The 21,777-nt window shown below is 40.3% G+C and overlaps 1 protein-coding gene across 1 annotated transcript in view; it reads left to right on the top strand.

Annotated features, from left to right (window-relative positions):
* Positions 1-20,746, top strand: part of LOC103374068 (myosin-binding protein C, fast-type-like) — a gene marked incomplete at its 3' end in the record, with an annotated part of 61,783 nt that extends 41,037 nt beyond the window's left edge. Inside the window, exons 13-27 of the mRNA XM_008304097.1 lie at positions 1,236-1,360; positions 6,103-6,208; positions 8,176-8,345; positions 10,966-11,131; positions 11,621-11,727; positions 11,831-11,860; positions 13,659-13,798; positions 14,047-14,206; positions 15,304-15,408; positions 15,582-15,770; positions 15,911-16,045; positions 16,719-16,886; positions 17,751-17,839; positions 19,357-19,552; positions 20,607-20,746. Of these exons, the coding sequence (XP_008302319.1) occupies positions 1,236-1,360; positions 6,103-6,208; positions 8,176-8,345; positions 10,966-11,131; positions 11,621-11,727; positions 11,831-11,860; positions 13,659-13,798; positions 14,047-14,206; positions 15,304-15,408; positions 15,582-15,770; positions 15,911-16,045; positions 16,719-16,886; positions 17,751-17,839; positions 19,357-19,552; positions 20,607-20,746 (2,026 nt within the window). The remainder of the gene's footprint in view (positions 1-1,235; positions 1,361-6,102; positions 6,209-8,175; positions 8,346-10,965; positions 11,132-11,620; positions 11,728-11,830; positions 11,861-13,658; positions 13,799-14,046; positions 14,207-15,303; positions 15,409-15,581; positions 15,771-15,910; positions 16,046-16,718; positions 16,887-17,750; positions 17,840-19,356; positions 19,553-20,606) is intronic.
* Positions 20,747-21,777: the final 1,031 nt, after the last annotated feature.

Below are 21,777 nucleotides of genomic sequence, written 5' to 3'. Positions count from 1 at the left end.
TTTTTTTTTTTTTTTTTTTTACATCATGTGACCATAAAATTACACTGTTTTGCTGTATTTGAATCGGTTAAAATGTTTTGATTTTACAAATATATATATATATGTTTTTTTTAAACTACTTTTAAAGTTTTTAAACAGTATTCCACCCATTTTTCTAACATAATTTTTCTGTCGCTGTTGCAAGATTTTCAACATTTTTTAAAATGGATTTTCTACACCAAACATAATTAGATTTTAATGTGTTAATTGTGCAAAACTAAAAATTAGCAGGATAACTAACTACTGAGCGTGGTTTGATAACTATCAACTAATACAATGGAATAACAGACATTTGTTAAAGTCTGTTTGCATGTATTAAGAATGTATCTGTGTATGTGGGGGGGGAAATAAAGCCTGGTGTAGCTGCAGATGGAGCTGTGTAAATTATGGAGAATAAAACGCCGACCGTGACGTCATCTGAGTCAGCTGGAGCTGCAGTTTGAGTATGAAAGAAATCAGGGGGTGTGGAGTTGTAACAAAGTGAGCCTGCCACCAGCACACAAGAGTTGCACAGAGTTGCATAACAGAGGCGGCAGGTTCTGACAAGGAGTCCAACAATGTAACAGGAGTGCAACGCTCCATTTGTGGAGTTCTGAGAGAGTTGTGTTTGAATAAAAGAAAAACCTACACGTGTCTGGAAAGCATGCAAACGAGAGATGCCCCGCAGTAGCTCATGCATTCATTTACAGAAACTAAATTTAATGCTATTTTAATCTGTTTTACTCCTACACAAAGAACTCAACTGTCAGCCCTGCAGTATCCATTCAGTCAGTCTAATTACATTTACTATTAATTGACCTTGAGTTGTCTGATGATGCAGACGTCTGCAGCGTGTAACCTTCCACTGCATGCCATGACACTGTGGCTTTACTATAGCTTTTTGATGTTTTTTTTTTCTTCATTTTTTTATTTTTACAGCATCCTGAATGTAAATGTGTAGGAGCGTAATTGTGTGTGCGTGAGTGTGTGTGTGCACAGTTTCGTTCTAAATGTGTGGATTCCTTGCCTTGCTGTAAAGCTGTGAGTCACTCTGTTGTCTTCAGGCCCCGCGCGTCTGATTGTGGCTGGATTTGCTGAGAGCAATTATTCATTTTTCTCTTCTTTCTTTTTTCCCTTTTGTCTCTCTCTCATCATTTGTTCTTTATCCTCCTCGTATAATCTTCCCCCATCGTCCCTGTGTGTGTGTGTCCGTCCAGGTATGTGTTTGAGAGCGTGGGCAACAAGCGGACACTCACTATCAACAAGTGCAGCCTGTCGGATGACGCAGCATACGAGTGCGTGGTCGGGGAGGAGAAGTGCTTCACGGAGGTTTTTGTCAAAGGTATATGAGTCACTGTCTTTGGAGGAATCCTTCTTTCAGGAGGGAGAGGCTTTTTTTTTTCTTCTTCTGCTCGGTTTAGCAAACGCTGTCATTTGAGCGTTGAGAGGCTTGACAGCTCTGTTCCCCTTCTTGTGTCTGTGTTTGTCATCTGTTTATTTCGATGCTTTCATGCCACACAGTAACACGCCGCACTCTGTTGTCTGCTCACTCATTTTTAATGGGTACGTGGCGAGTGAAATTTTTATGCTTTGTTTATTGTCATGTATCATTGTCGTCGTGCTGTATGTATTAATGTGATGACATATTTATTACAGTCTGACTGATATGAGTGTTTATGGAGGACAATTTGAATACTAATTGTAACATTAAATTTGGTGGTCGGCGTATCTCAGAGCTATATTTCGCACCGAGAGTCATGAAAAAAGCAGAAATGTTCAGTGTTTTTGTTGTTGCATAAGTGCTTTAATGGAAAACACGGTAAATGGAATAAACACTGCCACATCATTAAAACCACTGACAGGTGAAGTAAATAACACTGATTATATAATTACGATGGCATCTATATTTTAAGCAGCAAGTAAACAGTCGGTTGTTGAAGTTGGAAGCAGGAAAAACGGGCAGCGTGAGGATCTGATGAACTATTACAGGAATCAAAGTCTGATGGCCTCTCGACTGGATTAGAGCCTCTCCAAAAAGGCAGACCTTGTGGGGTGTTTTGGTCTACAGAGGTTACCGAAAGAGTTACCAGAAAGGACAACCAACGAACCGGTGACAAGGGTATGGGTGCTGGTTCTGTGTTTGCACCGGTCTCGCTGGTCACGATAACCCCGCCCCCAGCCCCTGAGAGAGAGAGAACTGGTGCAAATCAGGCTCTGGCTCTGAACTAGCACCGGAACCAAACAAAGGGGTGAGAGTATCCATGCTGGCTCCTGTCCACCACTGAAAGCTCCTATGATGGACAGAACTGGACCATGAATGGAAGAAGGCAAACTGGTCTGATAAATGACGCTTTCTTTTACATCATGTGGAGATGGCAGAAGCTGTGTGATGCTCTGGACAATCTGCTGGGAACCCTTTGATCCTTCTATTCATGCGGATGCTGCTTTCACATCTTCAAATGTACTTCAAGAAGTTTTTGGCCTCATCCAGAAACAAAGGGCGTAACTCCCATTTTTGGGGCATAACTGTATACTATAAACTCCTATGTCACTGCTGTTGAAGCAATCAAAGACAAAAGAAGAGGAAAGCTTTGAACTGTGCTGCTGCTGCTCCAGGACCTTGAGTCCATCCACACAGTACAGGTGGCAGAAGCAGCTAAATGTGGCTTTAAACTGTTGCTCCATGAACCTTACTCACCTGACCTGACACTGTCTAGCTGTTCCCCAAACTGAAACCTCACTTGTGTGGTCACCATTTTATGATGGTGCCATGCAATGATGAAGTCATGCAGACTGTTGAGGAGAATCTGGGGGCTCAAGATGTGACCTTCTTCTGCAACGGGATGGTGAAGCTTGAACATCGGTGGACAACATACATTGACGTTAAAGGAGACTGCGTTGAAAAATAACAAGAGAACGATTATTCTCCTAAGATGTTTTTTGGTGAGAACCAGAACGTTTTTGAAAAAACATTGCTGTAGGCCAGGTACACCCCTTCATAGCAGCTGTTGGCCCCTTTAAGCAGCATAGTGGTTTGAGGAACACAACAAAGAGTTCAAGGTGCTTATTTCAAGCTCCAAGTTAATCAGATCTCAATTCGATCCCACCTTCGAGGTTGTAAAGGATCCGCTGTTCAAGTCTTGGTGCCTGAAACCATGGGAAACCCTCAGAGGCCATGACGGGTCAGAGCAGTGTTGGCAGTACACAATAATCGGTGGTTTTAATGTTGTGGTTAATTAGTGTATATTAACACTGCACTATTATCACTCTCTGGAATTTTTTTTTAGTAGTTGTATTTTATTTTATATGTACATTATTATACTATATTATGTCTTATCAGACTAAACAGGGTTTATGTAATCAAACTAACTGCATCACGCCTGTCCTGTTTCTTCACCGTATGTTTTAATGGATGTAATCGGGTCCACTGCATCTATATTAATCCTATGCTTTGCTCGGTGTGCTCACGGCTGTCAATTCTCCCTTTACATTATCAGAGGCCACACAGGAGGGTAAGCTCTTCAGCACAGACACCGCTTCAATGCAGCCTCAGTGTGTGTGTGTGTGTCCGTATAAATATCATTCATGCGGCTGTTTGCAAACACCTGCATCAGTACCTTTTGTCGCTGATTCATCTTGACGTTCGCGAGGGCAGCGGAGAGTTCAGCAGGTGACAGCTAGTCAAAGCTAGCAGTCGCAGTACTTATAAAAAGACATGGAGTACTTTGGCTAAAGCTCAGGCCTCCGCTGTGTAGTAGTGTGAGGTTTCCACAAACATGGCAGTTTCCAATTCAACACTTGCAGAGCATTGTGAAATGAGAACTAAAATATCAATGCATGTAAAAGTTGTGTTCCTTCTCAAGTCAGATGACTAAACATTCACATTCTTTTGTATTTTTTAGTGACTCCTGACAGTGTGTTGAGATAGAAAGCATTTCAACTCAAATAGCAATGTTCATTCTTCCCAAACAGCCCATATAGAAGACATGGGACGTGTTTCTTTGTTATTTTTCTTCGGTCGAACTTCTTTTTCCTCTTTATAACGTTCCATATTCATAAAGCCGAGGGATAAGTACAGAAAATTTGCCCCAGTTGAAACATTTTCAGATCGTGCAGATGGCACTGCTTTGGGTAAATCCCCAACTATTGCCCAGTAGCCCGCTTTAAATTGGAATTAAATGCAAATGTGCCACAATTAAGTTTTCATCTGAATACACCTTTAGAGCATTTCTGAACCCCTAAACAGATATATAATGGGTTATCCCAAGAACAAGTATGAAACACTAAACCTATGGAATTATTGCTACTATTATTGCAAAGTTTTACCATTTATTTTGTGCTGTGATGCTTCATGAAGGTTTGTCCTCTGTCCTTAACATCTACTTGGATACGTCTATGTCTCTATCTATTCCTGAGGGCAAATGAAATCCTCAGTTTTTAAGCGAACAAACCATGAATCGCACAGAGAACATTGAGCTCATTTCACAAAACTTTTGTGATTCAGATCGTACATGTGTCTGTGAGTTTGTGCCACTCATCAGCTGAAGGCAGAGCGAATTGAGCCGCCCTGAGGGGGACGGCGTCCTGACGATGACAAATAGCTGAGGCTAGCAGAGCATCAAGCTTCACACCATGTGGTGACACAATATGACTCCCGCCACCTCAGGAGACGGAGGTTCTACTTTTGCAAGACGGGTCTGTTTGGTGGCTTTGATGAGGACTTCAGGAGCATATTGTGATGTTATTCAAATTTTAAAGAGTGTTGCACATGTTGTCCTCTGTTATCTCCCACCATCCACAGAGAGGAAAGAGTACTAAATATCTGAAGTATATGTGTATATATCTAAAAATATTAACACCTTTGGAAGTTTGGATGTTTATTCTTTACAACATTCAGTCATGACCAATATAATTTGGCTTTTTTTTTGGCAAGAATTTACCAAAAGAAAGACTCTTTCATGTCAAAGTGAAAACAGAAATTGTAAAATAAATGAACAGGGGGGTGAATACTTGTATTTACTTTTAAGTTGTAGCTGGAAAGTGTGGCTGGAAATCCCAGAAATAATTTTTCCTATAATAAAATAGATGTCCTGACTGATTCTTAGTGATATTCAGCAAACTGCTAACTCAGACAAAAGTGTTACAGTACAATCTAAGAAACATCTATGTATTAACAGCTGCATGAGCAGAAATTGTACACAGGTCTATATTTGTGTATTCACATTACTGAATTGCATGTTTTATTGTCTTTCTTTATGTTTGTTTGTAATGTTAAGAGGTATTGTAATTAATTAGCAAACTTGGAAAAATTTAGTGATTGTAAAAATGTGTTTTATTTTGGTTTGGTATTTTTACGTTAAATGTTGTAGACTATTTGTCAGATTTTTATTTTTTTTTTTTAACAAGAGGTATTATCACTGCAGGGACATCATTGACTAACAGAAAAATGTAATTTCAGTCATTAACCATTTCTCCAGACCAGTAATACGAATACAAATGTAAAGAAACCATGTAAGAAATCACGTACATCCCTGGTTATTGTTACTGTCATTGTTTTGGGTACATGCTCATGACACAAAGCAACAATGGGCATTCACAAACTGGATGTAATATTATCGTTTCCCACTCTCCAATTTACACAAGCCAGAGTTGATAAAAGTCTTCAGTTTAGAAGGTGTTCAACAAAATCTCTGTTTAATGTCTTAAAATGCATGCAGATGAGACGCCCAAACGTTGACAGAACTAATTAATTTTGCAAAATATCTGCATTAATGTGAGGCCTTAGTTGAAATCAAGATTTTGCATGTGTCGCCCGAGGCTCACACAGTCGCCAAATTAGTTGTTTTGTCATGCCGTGTTAAAAACCATTACTCACGCTACTCAAGTGCTGTTACCTTCCAGATCTGTTTGCCTACGACGCTTCTTTTCTCCCCCACTCATGTTTGCGGCCAGTGTATCTCCGGTGATTCAGATACGTACAGTTGGTGATTTACATAACACGGTAGTACAGGTCTTTAATGACTCAGTGGCCCTCTGCCGTTTTAAAGGAGGTTTGACTCAAAGCTGTGCTGTGTTTGTCTCCAGAGCCTCCAGTCACCATCACCAAGCTGCTGGACGACGTTCACACCGTGGTGGGTGAGAAGGTGGAGTTTGAAGTGGAAGTGTCTGAGGAAGGAGCCAACGTCAAATGGTGAGTTAACGCTCGCTTTGGTTCATTCTGATATTAATTATGAAATGCAGACTCATTAGTCGGAGGTCAGCCTACAAATATAGATGACTAAACAGTCCGCTGAGCCAGTAAGTTTGGAGGCCTTGTAAAACTAAAGTAAAAAAAAGTGTTGCTATGTGAGATGTTGACGTGGGATTCATCATTATCGCAGAATGTGATGTAAATGTGGACTGAGGTATCTTCAGTTCAGGCAATAACATCAACTTTCATGCAGTAAAAATCTAATATTAAACCATATTATCGTATGTACAGCTGTTTTCTTTCACCCAGTAGTTTGTAACTGTCATGTTGGAGCACAACAGCCTGCTGGAGGACCTGAATTTTTATCTATAATGTGTTTTTGTTACAACTTGTCATTTCTTATTCTTGATGTTATCATTGTTTCTGATATTATATGTAACTATATTAAACTTTTTAATCTTTTTAGGTCACTTTTTGTTTAGCTCTTGGAGTTGCATGGGTTGAATGCATGACTACATCGATAAAGTCTGACTGACTGATTGATGGAGTTTCTACTCATCAAGAAAGTGAAGCAATGGACAAACACTTGAGAACCTAGTTCATTGCTGAAAAAATGGTAGAAAAAGCAGAAAGAAAAGCTTGCAAATGCCCGGTCGCTTGTGTTCTGCAGCGCAGCAGAAATTCCTCTCTGCCTTACAAATGTTTTACTTTGTTACAGTACAAAACACTGAGGACTTTGTCTGAGAATTTAGGGATATACGTATAAGCCTGGATGGGCTGTTAACTGGGAAACTGTCTTTGTTGGAGGAGCTTGTTTTATGAGCAGGATTTAGTTTGTACATATTCAGATCACATGACGTCAAAGCGATGATAAAATGATGAAATGAGTAACAAAATGTAAACATGCATGTAAAAGTTATGTTCCTACACAAATCAGACAATATTATTCCAAAACTTAAACTGATACACTTTGCCTAAATGGAAAACAGTAAAGTTAGTATTTTCTGACAGTGACTCATGAAGGTTTGCCCAGGTTTCCAAATGTACTCACCCCAAACAGTCAATGTACCAAATGTCAACTGTAAGCTGGCTGTGAACTGACTAGTTGGTACATTTAAGTCTCAGCCTTTTACTCTGTGCAACAAAAACCCTTTTGGTCTGTTGTTTTTTCTCAGTCCAACTTCTTTTTCCTCCAAATGTTTATGAAGTAATGCCAGATTCATAAAGCCGAGGGATAAGTGCAGCTTACTTCCACTAGTTGAAACATTTTCAGATCATGCAGATGGCTTACTCCACTGCTGTGGGTAAATCCCAAACTATTGCCGAGTAGCCTCTTCACAATGAGATTATACACAATTGTAGCACATGTAAATCTGCATTTGTACACACCTTTAGAGTTTGTGTGAACCTCCAAACAGATAAACTGGGTTATTCCAAAGCAGAGAATAAAAAAACATGAGAAAGCAGAAACAAAATATGCAAATACCCAGTTGCTTGTGTTTTGCATTGCAGCAAGAATTTGCCTGACGAATTTGCAAACACAATAGTATGTTATTTTTTGCTTTGTTACAGTGCACAGCACTCAAAATTTTGAGAACTTAGGGATGTATGCATAAGCCTGGATGGGCTGTTAACTGGAAACCTTTCTTACGAGCAGGACGTTTTCATACATCCACATTAAACAACAGCTTATAACATCCTTTTATTGGAAGAATGTCTGAGAGCTATTTTAACAATTGTTATGAGAGCACAACCCAAAGTCTATTTGAAGAAACGCTCACCTCCTGCACCATCTTCAACTGTGCCAAAGCTTTGTGATCCCTGAAGGCTCCAGCCATGTAGAGCGCTGCCGACATGTCAATCAATAGCTCTTCCTCTCTTCTCTGTGCTCAAGTGTCACTGATGCATGTGTGTGTGTGTGTGTGTGTGTGTGTGTGTGTGTGTGTGTGTGTGTGTTTTCTGCGCAGGATGAAAGATGGAGTTGAGCTGACTAGAGAAACTGCGGGTTCAAAGTACAGGTTTAAAAAGGATGGGAAGAGGCACATTTTGATCATAAACGAAGCCACTACAGAGGATATTGGGATGTACTACGCCTTCACCAACGGTGGAGAGTCGAAGGCAGAACTGGAGGTTGAAGGTACTTTGTCCTCTAATAGTGTTAATACTAGTCTTTCCAGGTTTAGTACGGATAGACCAAGAAACACACACACACTCAAAGCACCAGTCGTGTTCATCAACCTGAAGAGAATCCAACAGCATCAGAAGCAGTAAGTTAAAGTTGACTAATGATGCCTCAGTGAGGAACTTAAACAAAATTTAATCAACACATGTTGATGTTTTCCATCCTGACAAGCATGAAAAGCAGCAAATTAGTCATTACTCATGTCATAATTAATATTACTTCATTAGTATCTTGTATCAGTGGTTCACAGTATTCGTCATAGTGATTTTCTTCTTCACCTCCGAAATTGATACCAGGCTTCAGACAGCCGGCTGTCTTAGTCGCTGCATACTTGCAAACCAGACGAGTCTCCTAAATTGATTATAGTGTGAGAAAATGTCTGTCCCTCCTCCTCAGCTGCAGGATAGGAATGCAGAGAGGAAGCAGTCTAGTCACAGTTGCTGTGAATCAGGTGGTTAATATGAACGTCGTATTGCAATCTAGGCGGCTAAATAGACTGTCTGCATGCAGTGGATCCACAGATGATGGAGGAACACCTCATTATCATAGTGTGACTCTGACATACAGGCAAAGAAATAATTCAGAGGAAATGAACACGTTTATTACTCCTCAAATGTGGTCCAAAAATAGATGAGTGCATTTAATGTATGAAGCAGTAATCCATTCGTAAGTTATCAAAATAAATATAAAAAGAATAGGTCACTTTAAAAAAAAAAAAGTACAATTATTTAATAATTAGCCAGATCCAAGAGGCAAAATGCCAACAAGAAGCCAGACACCAAGGCCTACTGAAGCAAGAATAATAACAAAAAGATGAACATGTCAACATAAATAAGTCCAAACAAAATATTAAAAGATAATAGAAGCCTTGATGGATTATAAGAAGATGATGTCACATGAAAGCAGGGTATAAAATGTAGTGATTGAAAGGAAGTCACTGATGCTGCATGGCAAGTTGTTCCAGAGCGATCTGACCGCAAACACACCTTTAGATTTAAGATTCAACTCCGGACCAGCCAGAACCGCCCCACCTGAGGGTCCCATGCTGTAAGCTGGCACACACGCGGTCAACATATAAGCTATGTAGCTCTGAGCCAGAACCAGACAAGCTTTAAAAGTGACTACTATCTTAAAATCAATTCTTAAACAAACAGGGAGAGAAGCAGGAGTAGAGTGTTGGGATGCTGTCTGCTAAATTCAGCAAGAAGCAGAACTGCAGAAGTCAGAACAAGATTGAACAGTGACTTTTGGGTAATGCCAGAGAAGAGGGAGTTGCAGTAGTTAAGTCTGGAAAAATAACGTTTTGTAAAGACATAAATGCTGTTCTCATGTCCTTACAGTAAATATGAAACCACAGCAGCAGAGGGATAAGTTAACACAAAGACTGGAAGCAGAGGAACAGTTAGACTCTGTGAAGCTTCTGTGCATAGAAATATTCTGGTACATGACGCTGCTGTGGTAAAACCCAAACATTTGGGCCTTGACTGGATTACACACACAAGATATTACATGTTGAATATATATTTCCAACCTTTTTACTGGGGCTGCCACTAACAGCTATTGTTCTATTGATAAATCTAACAGTTATTTTACCAGTTACTCCATCAATATAAACCCCTTAATTTTCCTCGAAAAATATAAATAACGACCATTTCAAGTCATTTTTTTTTGACACACTGCGCCGTTGTGTAAAGCCGCACATGACTGACTGTACAGTAGATAAAGGTTTATAGAGTGAACTGTAGAGTCCAACTTAATCAACATAAATTTAAAACTAGAGGGCTTATTATTTAGGTTAGTTACACAACTCCAAAAGAAATGCAAGTTTCTCTTAAGTGTCTTAATAAAGTCAAGTCAGTGTAGTTTGTCTATTAAATATTTGAGCACAGAGAGCAGGAGAGAAGCAAACACATGCATAGTGTTTCCATAGTGCTACTGTGGTTTGCTATTGGAACTCTGCACAGTGTACAAACCACCTCTATGTTCCCTAATTATTTGAAGTTCTCGAATTCTTTGGAAGCCTTGTGTCTTTGGAAACTTCAACTCTGCTGCAATTCTCTAAAACTGTATCTCTGACTTCAGCTGGCTGGAGCCAAAACTGACAGATGTCAAAAACAACGAGTTCAAGTTAAAACAAAACTGGGATAAAAATATTAATGTTGACATATTTTAAGCGTCGACATCATCAATTATGCCGTCTAATTTCAACAGCACTATGTTTCACAGAGCCATTTTAGCTGTTTTACTCTATTTCCTTTCCCTTTGATAAGCTAATTCCCTGCTGGCTCCTGGTACACTTCAGGCATGACAGTCATCTCATCTAACTCTCTGCTACAAAGTGAACAAAGCTGATTTCTCAAAATGTTGAACCGCTCCTTGAGAACAGGTTGTACAAGTACAGTGAAACTTTAAATATTGGGTTTTGTCAAGTGATAACTCAAGTGTATTTGTGACCTGTAGTCACATGTTGCCACGTGGCACGGGTCAAAATCAGCTGCATTGTCGGCGTAAACAAACCTCCATATGCTGCACTATGTTTCGATCTATGCCGTTTTCTTCCTTTTATTTACTCCAGAAAAGGAGCTGGAGGTTCTGCAGAGCATAGCTGACCTGACGGTGAAGTCAGCTGAACAGGCTGTATTCAAGTGTGAAGTGTCAGATGAAAAGGTGACGGGGAAGTGGTTCAAGGATGGTGTCGAAGTCCAGGCCAGTGATCGCATCAAAATGACGCACATCGGAAGGTACCGCTGCACATCAGACTGCTGTGGGTTCATGCTTTAATGTGAGAAAGCTGCAGTTCAAAGCCTTCCATTTTTACCCTCGTGTACGGTTACGCGCATCCAAACACAGACTCACGAAATCATATAGCTATGACAATAAACACCGTCTGCCACATGGCTCTTGCACACTATTTCTAAAAAGGGTTTTCTCGGTGGTTTGACCCATTTTTAGGATAGGCTGCAATCTGTAAAGCTCTAACCTCTAAACACACTCACATGCAGCATACACAGCCCGAGGGTCTGGGGTTTCTCTCAGTAATCCCTCCATCAGAGCGGCCTATGACAGGAGATATGCCAAGGCGACAGCGGTCACACAAGGTGAAAGCCATTTAGTATGTTTCTCACTGCCATATAGCTCATGGAGAATGTTGCTAGGGCAACTGTCCTTTGCATAATTGTGGGTCATAGCGAGTGTTGTCTCCTTGGTAACATCTGGTAACACGTCCTCAGGACCCACAAGCTTACGATTGATGACGTGAAGCCTTCAGACGCTGGAGATTACACCTTCGTTCCTGATGGTTACGCACTTTCTCTCTCTGCAAAACTCAACTTCCTGGGTGAGAGAGACACACAAAGTGACACGTGAAGCTTTTATGAATGCAAACTAAGCACGTCGACACTTTTTTTTTTAAGGTTGATGTGTATTTTTTTTCTCCTCAGAAATCAAGATCGACTACGTTCCCCGGCAAGGTAAGTGTTGCTTTTTGGAACAATATATTTCAATTCACTGTCTGGCATGACGGTAAATATTAGATCTATGTGAATGTACTGACATAATGTATTGGTCTGAAGTTGGATATCAGCAGAACATCAGCCAATATGGTGAAAGTTTGCACCTGCAAACTGGGCAAATGAAAAGCTATTATAAAGTATTAGTCATTGATTTAACCCATAAAAACTCATTTCTGTGTATCATTGTTTTTTTTTCTCATGAAAACAATCCCTTATTGCCTTTAAAAACCAAAGCTGTAACTCTACTCTGTTGCATCCTTCAGAATGTACAGATCTATAAGTCGCTGCCTTTCTTTAAACTCCCCTCTCCCACCGCTGCAAATCGAGCACACCAGCTGACTCTGGTCAGACATGGCAAAACCACACTGTAAAAAAATTGGTAACTTTTTTCCCCTTATTTTAAGTTTTGTTTGGGCTTTATGTAACAGGGCAGTAGAGAGTGAGACAGGAAAGTGGGGAGAAGAACGGGGGAAGGACAAGCAGCAAATGGCCATAGGCTGGATTCGAACCCATGAATGCTGCGTCGGGGACCACAGCCCCTGTACATGGGTCACCAGCTCAACCAGTTGAGCTATGGCTGTGGCCTTTTCCCCTCGCCTTTCACATTAAAATATCAGTAAAATTATAAAATAAAACTGACTTAATTTGCATGTCTCATGTAAAATAACATGAAAAACTAGCAATTTGGAATAACCCTAAAATTTCAAAACATTTTTAAAGAATTTTTTGTGACTTTTTTTGACATAAAACACTGTTAACATATAGTAACGGTGCTGACTGCTTATTTCACTCACTGTATGTCTTGTAGGATATATAATACACCACACGGACATCTTAACGAGGTAAAAAGAAAAGCAAAAGATTTCTTAAAACTGTCAAGCTTCATCAAAAGGCCCAAGTACAGACGCGAACACAGCAGGCCAGTCGTGATATTCGAACTGACAAATTCTAATAGAGAACCTTATTGGGGTGGTAGAGGTGATCCATGGAAAAATTCACACAAAGATAAAGAAGGAAATCCAAAGAAATCAAAATCTAAAAATTCACAGAAATCTAAAAAAGCAACAAAAACACAAACCAGAGGAGCACGGAGAAGGCCAGAGAACATGAGGATAGCAAACAGGAGGAAAACCAACTGAACGAACTGACAAAGACTATTTGGACACTCACACAACTGATTGTGGAGACCGGACACTGGTGAAAATCAGCAGAGCAATCAAAAAACGGAGGGAAACGGAGACAAAGGAAGGAAGTAAAAAAACACAAGCTACATGCAAGAGAAGGTGTGTTGAAATGAAACAGAAAGTAAAAAGAAAACAAACCCAAAGACCAAGACAAAAAGCACTGTAGGGCTTTTTATGTTACAAGTTTCAAGCATGTTTTGCCTCTTACCACACCCAACATCAATGAGGGCTCTGTGGTGCGCTTTGGTCCGCTTCTAGCTGCCCTCTGCAGAAATGTCACAGCGTACGGACACAATACAAGATGTGAAGCTAAATCACTGGAAGTCAGCAACAGATTGATTTTTAGCTGCTGTTTAGTTGCCCTTTGAACTCTTCCCCTTCGAAACTGAGTGGTCTGCTCGTGACACGCAACACTCGAGAGTGCTGCCCCTCTGAAAAGATCAAAAATAGATTGATCTGCAGCGGTCAAAGGTTGTGACAGAAAAACAAAAATCAACTTAAATGTTGAAAATGCTGCTCCAAGTGTGAAAGCATAAAAATTATCATCGAACCCTAATCTCTTTCTTCCAAAGATCCTCCCAAAATCCACCTGGACACCAGCGGCACGGGCAACAAGAACACCATCATCGTGGTGGCTGGAAACAAACTTCGTCTTGATGTTGAGATCACAGGAGAGCCGGCGCCCACCGTGTGCTGGATGAAAGGAGACACAGTGAGAAGAAACGCACCACATTCTCGCCATTCACCTGACATACAATCAAACTGACGTCAGACACTTTCTACGTTAGTCAGAGCATCCAGCCGTTAGTCAGTGAACGGCACAAAAGAAGAATGAAATATGAACGAGAGTGGGAAGGTTGAATAACCTGTCATTGTGGCAGCTGTCGTCATGCGACACCATCCTCCTCAGCAGCCTCTTTGTTCTGTGTGTCCTTCGCTCTGCGCTGCCCCGCGTGGTAGGTGGTGGCTGAGGCCGAGGGACGGGTCCGCGTGGAGACCAGGAAGACCCTGAGCAGCTTCGTAATCGAGGGGGCGGAGAAACAGGACGAGGGTCCCTACTCCATCACCGTGACGAACCCAGCCGGCGAGGACAAGGCCAACGTCATTGTCAAAATTGTGGGTCAGTGGCTTTTTCTCACTTTTTTTGCCTTCTTCTCCTTTCTGTTCTCAGGTTGTTGTTTTTTTTTGTTGTTGTTTGGTTGTGGTTTTTTTGGCTGGCTGAGAACTATAGGTCCTTGAGCTGAGACTGTGTGGTAGTCAGAAAACAGTGACTCAAACTGAGTGATAATGATGCAGAATTTTCACTGTTGGTGCAGTGATTAAAAAAACTGTACCTGATTATAACTGCATACCAGTTGCATGTCTTAGTCATTTCAATTACCACGATTACGACGTCAGTATCACTGCCAGTATTACTGCTTACTTGTCTATAATCTTTTTGAAGCTTACTTTTCCTTTCGTAATAGATCATGATTTTCTGTGACACCCTTAATTTATTCTAATGTTATGTAATTTTGTTCTGAGCAATACTCAGCAGAAGGATGAAGTTCTTCTTATCTTATACTATCCTATCCTATGCTGTTGTGGCTTTCAAGGCAGGCACGGAATCTGTGACCTATTAGTAATGCTATTCCTGTGCATTATTGCAACTACAGATTAGGATTACCATGTAATCATGACAGTATAACTTTCATATTATTAATTTCTAAGTTTAGCGTCTCTACTCCAAGGTAGAGTTTCAGAGACAGTCATGAATAGAAAACAGCTGGAATGATTTAAAACACATTTAACCTTGAAACAAAACAACAAGCAATTCTGACACCAATTTAATTAGATTGAAATATTTCCACTGCACTAGTTTTCAGGATTGTAGTGAAATCAATGACAAGCATTTGCTGAAAAGTTGCAAAACACATTTAAATTTACAAGACACCGCAGAAGGCTTTAAAAACTAATGTGATTTGTCATAATCTCTGCGGATGTGTGTTTTTAATGACAACATCCATGAAAGACAAATAAAAATCCAGCTCTTTTCATAAATAGTCAAAGAGAAGCTGCGAATATGAGGCTCTACCAGTGTTTTTTTGTGCATTCAGTCACATCTGCGTGTTTTCTTACATACTGTACCGCCTCCTCTCGTGCCCATGTCTGCTCTCATTTCTCTCTCCGTTTCATCTTTCCTCACTTTCCATTTCCAACTGTAACCTGCTTCTCCAGATGTGCCCATCCCTCCTGAGAATGTCAAATGCACATCAGTTGGCGAGGACTCTGCTATAATCACATGGGACCCTCCTCCGTTCGACGGCGGAGTTCCCATTAAAGGTACCGCTGAAACATGCAGCATCTAATGTTCACATCTGATGTCTGCCTCCCAGGAGGAAACAGCAGTTTACAATCCACTCTGTTTGTTTCACCGCAATGTTTTTGAACTCTTTTCCAAAGAACACTGAGCCATTTTTAACGACTTTGCCGTATGTCGGTGTTGCATCCTCCAGGATACCTGATGGAGAGGAAGAAGGTTGGCTCGGACAGATGGACGAAGCTCAACTTTGATGTTTATGAGTCCACCACGTATGAGGCTAAGAAGATGATTGAAGGTGTACTTTATGAAATGAGAGTGTTTGCAGTCAACGGCATTGGCATCTCTCAGCCCAGTGTGAACTCAAAGCCCTTCATGCCCATTGGTGCGTTGCCATTTGTCATTAGCAGAATGGTTAATTAACAGAGGCTTTTCACACAATGCTCATTTTGAGGCAGCTTAACCCACCTTCCCATCCCATTTACACCGGGTATTAACGTATTAATTAGCTCTTGTCTCTCTCAGCCCCCACCAGCGAGCCCACTCGTCTCATGGTGGATGATGTGACAGACACTACCTGTGCACTCAAGTGGCGTCCTCCAGAGAAAATCGGCGCAGGCGGCATTGACGGCTACATCATCGAGTACTGCAAAGAAGGAAGTAAATATCTGCAAAATGGATATTACTTTACAGTAAGGCATGTTAGTGGGGCTGTACGTTGGCCTAGTATATTAGGTAACCCTCAGAGCTCCAAAACCCACCAGAAAACATGGGAAAGCATGTTTCTTTTTTTTTTTTTTTAAATGCTACAATTACACGCTTTTTGACAGCCCTTGAACATGTGAAATAATTTGGTCATTTGCTGTTTTGTAAATCAGAAAGTCGAAGCTGATGTTGTGATATTTCATCAAACACATTTCATTCTACACTTCTAATTTAAGAAATTTACAAAAATGTATCATTTGCATTAGAGTCTGCAAAAAATATAAAATAGAACTGTGCTCTGTAGCTCGACCAAGAAGCCAGGACTGACTTTGCTGCAGTCAAAAATTCAGACCTTTTTTTTTAACTGCAGGCTGAGACTGAGCAGAAAATATAACATACTTGATCAGTGGCTGAAAATTTGTATACAGAGGCGCAAGTTGTTGGAAGATACATTCACATTGTATAACAACTGAGACAAGATTTATTTCAAGATTAACAGAAGATGAAAGAGTCACAAACATCTAAATGTGTCTGTCTCCACATGTAGTTGCTTCCTTGAGGTCTTTGAATGGTTCCTGATTTTCTGATCGGTTCCTCTCTTACTCCTCCTCTTCCTCTGTTCTCTCAGGTGACCAGTGGGTACAGGCTAATGAGAAACCAGTGGAAAAGAACCAGTACAGGGTGAAGGATCTCCCAGTGGGGGAGAAGATGCTGTTCAGAGTGATAGCTGTCAACATCGCTGGACGCAGCCCTCCTGCCACGCTCACCCAGGGAGTCACCATCAGAGAGATCATGGGTCAGACACAAGCTTTAACGGCACTCTGTAAAGAAAACACAGAAAAAAACAAATCCATTAAAAGAAAAAATCTGGCAGCAAATTTGCCAAAAAAAGAAGATATTTTTAGCTACAGAGTAAGGTCAATTCTGTGGAAATAATGTACAGTTTTGATTTTTTAATATTTTTTTTAAATTACAGGTGAAATGTAAATGTTTTTTTTTTCTGTGATTTTGCTGGTTGTTATCTATAATTTAACAAAACCATGAAAAACTGTAAAATAGCCTGTTTTAAAATTATTTACTATTTAAAAAAAAAAAAAATATATATATATATATATATATATACATATTTTAGCTTTATGTTTTGTTTTGTCTTGTTTTTGTTTTGTTACAGTCAACATGTGAATTAAACTTGGACACTGGGAAAATCTACAAAAAAAAAACCAACAACAGTTAAAAACATTCATTTTTATCAGTGTAGAGCTCTTTTTGGAAGGATGGTATGAAATACATTGTATAAATAAAGCCACATCTGTCAAACACAAGCCCGGCTTTGGTTCAGCAACCATTCAGACACAGAACTGCTTAAAAAAACATCTAATTATAAAGCTTACCTTTGTGTCTTAGCTGTTCTAAAATTACTATAAACCTCAAGGATTATTTCTTAACCACATACTGTGTCTAAGAAGGAATAATTCCACTGTGTATTTTCATATCTCCATAATGTATATCTAAAGCACACACACAAACGTACACATAATGTAAAGGCTGCACATGCTGTGCATCGTATATACATATATATATATATATTTCTACTCCTCCACATCGCCCACTCTTTCACCAGCGACTTATCTTTCCTTTTTCTCCTCTGTCCACCAACCAGAGAATCCAAAGATCCGCCTGCCTCGCCATCTGAGAACCAAACTCATCACACTTGTGGGCGAGAAGGTGAACTTGGTCATCCCCTTCCAGGTTAGTCTAAGTCTGGCTGTTTTTATCAGATTTTTTTTTTATATTTAAATGCAGCTTTTTGATTGTGTGCACTAGATTTACATAACAGACCAAAAGCAATCTGACACGAGTGAACGAGGCAAGTTGCCTAAAGACAACTGTCGCTTTTCACAGTGACCTCATCCAAAATATCCACATCAACATTTAAAAGTCATTTTTAAGTTTGGTATCTTTGAAAAAAAATGGACCAAAAAGTCATAGATAGAAACCTAAAAAACACTTCAAGTGAATCTTGGACTGAAACTGTAATTATATTTACAACAGTAAAAAAAGGGTTAATTTGTGGTGTCCTATATCTGCATAACATCCAAAGGCCTGTGTGTGTTTCGGATAATGGAATAACCTTCTCCTGTGGATGCAATCTGACAGGACATTTTTTCTTCTTGGAGAATGATAATCAGATCTATAAACGTTATTAGAAACAGCGAGAGCTCAAAGGGCACGGGGAGCATCACAGCGTTTGACAGCAACTTGCAAATCGCAGTGCTGCTAAAAGGAAGCTAACTGTGAGTAGCAAAGGGGAGGCCATTGTTGGAATTAAAAATAGACAAGAAGAAGAAGGTGAGCCAGAGCTCTGCCTCCTTTTGAGGAAGCAGATGAAAAGGCTGTTCTGAAGACAGAGAATGTGGCTACATGATGTTCTCCTGGGAGCAGAGTAGAGAACCCAGTGTTCTGTCGTCTTATCCGAAAGCTGGACAGAGTGTGTTCCTGCAGCTGATGAAATATGAGGTGAAACTAGAGTTAAGACGTGTTCTACCACACCAGGATGCCTCAAAATATGTCACAGCTTCTCTAAAGTCGACAGTAAATAATTTTTAGTACTTCATAAGTTCATTGAAACATTTATAATAATAAGAATAACTTTATTTGCATAGCACTTTTCCAAACAGTCCTACAAAATGCTTTATAATGAAACAAATGTCAAATAAAAAGAAGTAAATAATATCTTAAGCATGCAATTTAATGAGATAAAATAGTTAAGTAAAGGGTTTTGTTGGCAACTAAAGGAGCCCAAAAAATCTAAATACTGACGTCAAGACCCTTTTAGAAGTAGAACAACTTCAAAGAACCTTTAAGTTCATAATTGTTGGGGTTTTTTATGTGGCGTTTGGGTTTATTGTGGATGATGAAGATACTGTAGACTCTTCCTATTTAAATATTCAAATACAAACTTTTGATGTGGACATTATAGCATCATTTCAGTCCTCAATATACATAATCTACACTTTACATAATGGCAAATATCTGTAAAATATCCTCTTTTTGTTGCTGCTGCTTTAAATACAATAGTTGAAACAGTGTAATGTTATAGTCAGATATCGTATAAGACCTGTAGTTGTTTTCTTCTGACTAGATCCTTGCTTGTTTTGTATGTACACTCAGATGTCCGTCGCTTTGCATAAAAGCGTCTGCTAAATGAAACTGTAGAACTGTAGAGTTGTAAATCTCTCTGCTCCCTTCCATCTCTCTGACTGCAGGGGAAGCCTCGCCCTATTGTGACCTGGTTTAGAGATGGCGTCCCCCTGGAGGACAAAACGGTGGGAACTCGCACCAGCGAGGTGGACACCATCCTCTTTATCCGCTCCTCAGAGAGAACCCACTCCGGGAAGTACACGCTGTCCGTTCAGATCGAGAACATGTCCGACAGCGCCGACATCCACATCCAGGTTGTAGGTCAGTCCTCACCTGAAGAGACTCGCGCTGCATGTTCTCTCATTAAGATCAGAACACAACTTCACAAGGTGCACCGTTAATAACCTGTTTGGAGGAGGGGATGATGGCTTGAGCTCAAATCCGTGACATGTCAAGAGTTTTTTTTTTTTTCTCAAAATTTGATGATAATTCCTCATTTCATACTCCGAGGGATCTGTGACTCAAAGCAGCAAATCATCAAAGTGCTCATTCCTCCTGCTCGCATAATCCTGGCTCCTGCACTGCCACTGCGGCCGCCAGCTCATTCCTCAGCTTACGCCTCGCCTCCCTGGGTCAGGGTTCTGGGCGGATTATTTGGCGAAGGAATTATTTGTGCGCGGACTCGGATTAGGTTTGGATTTTCAGGGCTACTCTGTCACTTCCTCTGCTGAGAAGGTTGAGCTAATGAGAGGCTCAGATCGCCGGCCTCCCTCCCTCAGCTGATCTGTCACAGGAAGGATTGAGGGCTGAAAACACTTCTGTACTCCACCGAGGAGAGCACACAGCGAGATTAATGACAAATACATTACTGTGCTGTACAGTGTTCCTGCGCTGCGCTGTGTTTAGTGCAGGCCACACAGAAGGATCGATGATGAACGCGTTGCATTCTTCTGCTCTGTAATCCAGGCAGGCAAAGCGTACTATTTCTTTGTCAGTTCTGTGCCAACAGTTTTTCTAGTAATGTATGCAGCTATCACCGCCTTTTCCTTGATCCTTTGTCTTTTGCTCTACTAATCTGTCAATCTTTCTAATCTGTCTAATCTGTCAAATCTCTACCGCTGCGAGGGTTGATTTCTTTCTCTCTGTGGGACTTCCCTGCTCCAGATCTGTTTGTACCTTTCTTTCCTCTCTCTGCCTCTAAAAGCCTCCTGCCTGCATTTATATCTAGTCAGAGAAGAGAGTTATCTCAACCAGCATGTGTAAAACTCCCTTTTTTCCGCTACACTTGCGCTGTAAAGTCTAACAAACCTGTCTTGTTCATGATTTCACACGAAATCCTCCAACTCTATCTCATCTCTTCTCACGATCCCACCAGAGAAGCCCGGTCCTCCCATTGCTGTGACTGTCACTGACGTCTGGGGCTTCAATGCTGCACTGGAGTGGAAGCCCCCCAAAGACGACGGCAACTGTGAGATTATCGGCTACACCATCCAGAAGGCCGATAAGAAGACTAAGGTATGTATGCAGGAGTGTACAGGTGGTGCTGGGGGTTTTCATATCAGAGGTATGCAACTCTGTGACCAATAAAATGACATCTTTAAGTTATAAATAAAAGAATCTGTAATTTTATGGAATTTTTTCCCCCTTAAAAATATCAACAAAAGTACAAAATGAGACTATATTCACTCGTTTAATGGAATAAAACCATATAATACCATGTAAATCCCTAAGATTTCAGGAATATTTCCTTCTTATAACTATTAAATTATATTAAACTATGGATATATTTTTTACAGATTTCAATTTGCAATTTCTACATAGATTTGTTTGTTAAATGAGAGGCACCTTTAATCATATACATATGGTTTTAGAAAAAAAAATGTTGTTTGAATGTGTTTTCATCAATGGATGTTATCTATGAGCACTGGTAATCTATCAGAATGCAGCTCTTGTCATTATCTATCTATAGATCTATTGCTCTATTAATCTATCTATCAATCCATCTGTTACAATTTATGACAACTGTGCAAATAAACTCATCTCTTTCTCTTGATTTATCTTACATTTACTTTACGTTGCAGTTTGCTAAATATTACACTGTTTGTAATTAGGGTCCGAGCACTCCGGTGCAAGGACCCTATTGAAACCCTTGTGATTCTTATTATTAGGGTCCGAGCACCCAAAAGGGTGCGAAGATCCTATTGGAACTGCTCGGATTATTAAGGTCCGAGCACCCATTATTCGTGCCAAAGACACGCGCTTTTGAGGCCCTAAGCATACTCGAAAACTCTCCAAAATTGCCATGTACATCAGACCCGGTGAAAAATTTTATAATTTGGAAGAACAATGCACATCTCAATAGAAAAATTGCTCCACAGCGCCACCTTCTAAATTGTCAAAAGCACATTTGGCCTAGAGCTACGCAATTTTGTAGGCATATAGAGCAGGTCAGGATGAATAAAAAAGTCAGGCTGGGCCAAGCTGTAAAATGCAACACGGCTCAACGGCGCCCCCTACAATATTTCAACAGATTCCCATTGGGGCAA

The sequence above is a fragment of the Stegastes partitus genome, unplaced genomic scaffold (assembly GCF_000690725.1).
Source record: "Stegastes partitus isolate 25-593 unplaced genomic scaffold, Stegastes_partitus-1.0.2 Scaffold2131, whole genome shotgun sequence".
Taxonomy (NCBI): domain Eukaryota; kingdom Metazoa; phylum Chordata; class Actinopteri; family Pomacentridae; genus Stegastes; species Stegastes partitus.
The sequence above is the reverse complement of the archived record's forward strand: the minus strand, read 5'-3'. Positions and strand labels throughout refer to the sequence as shown.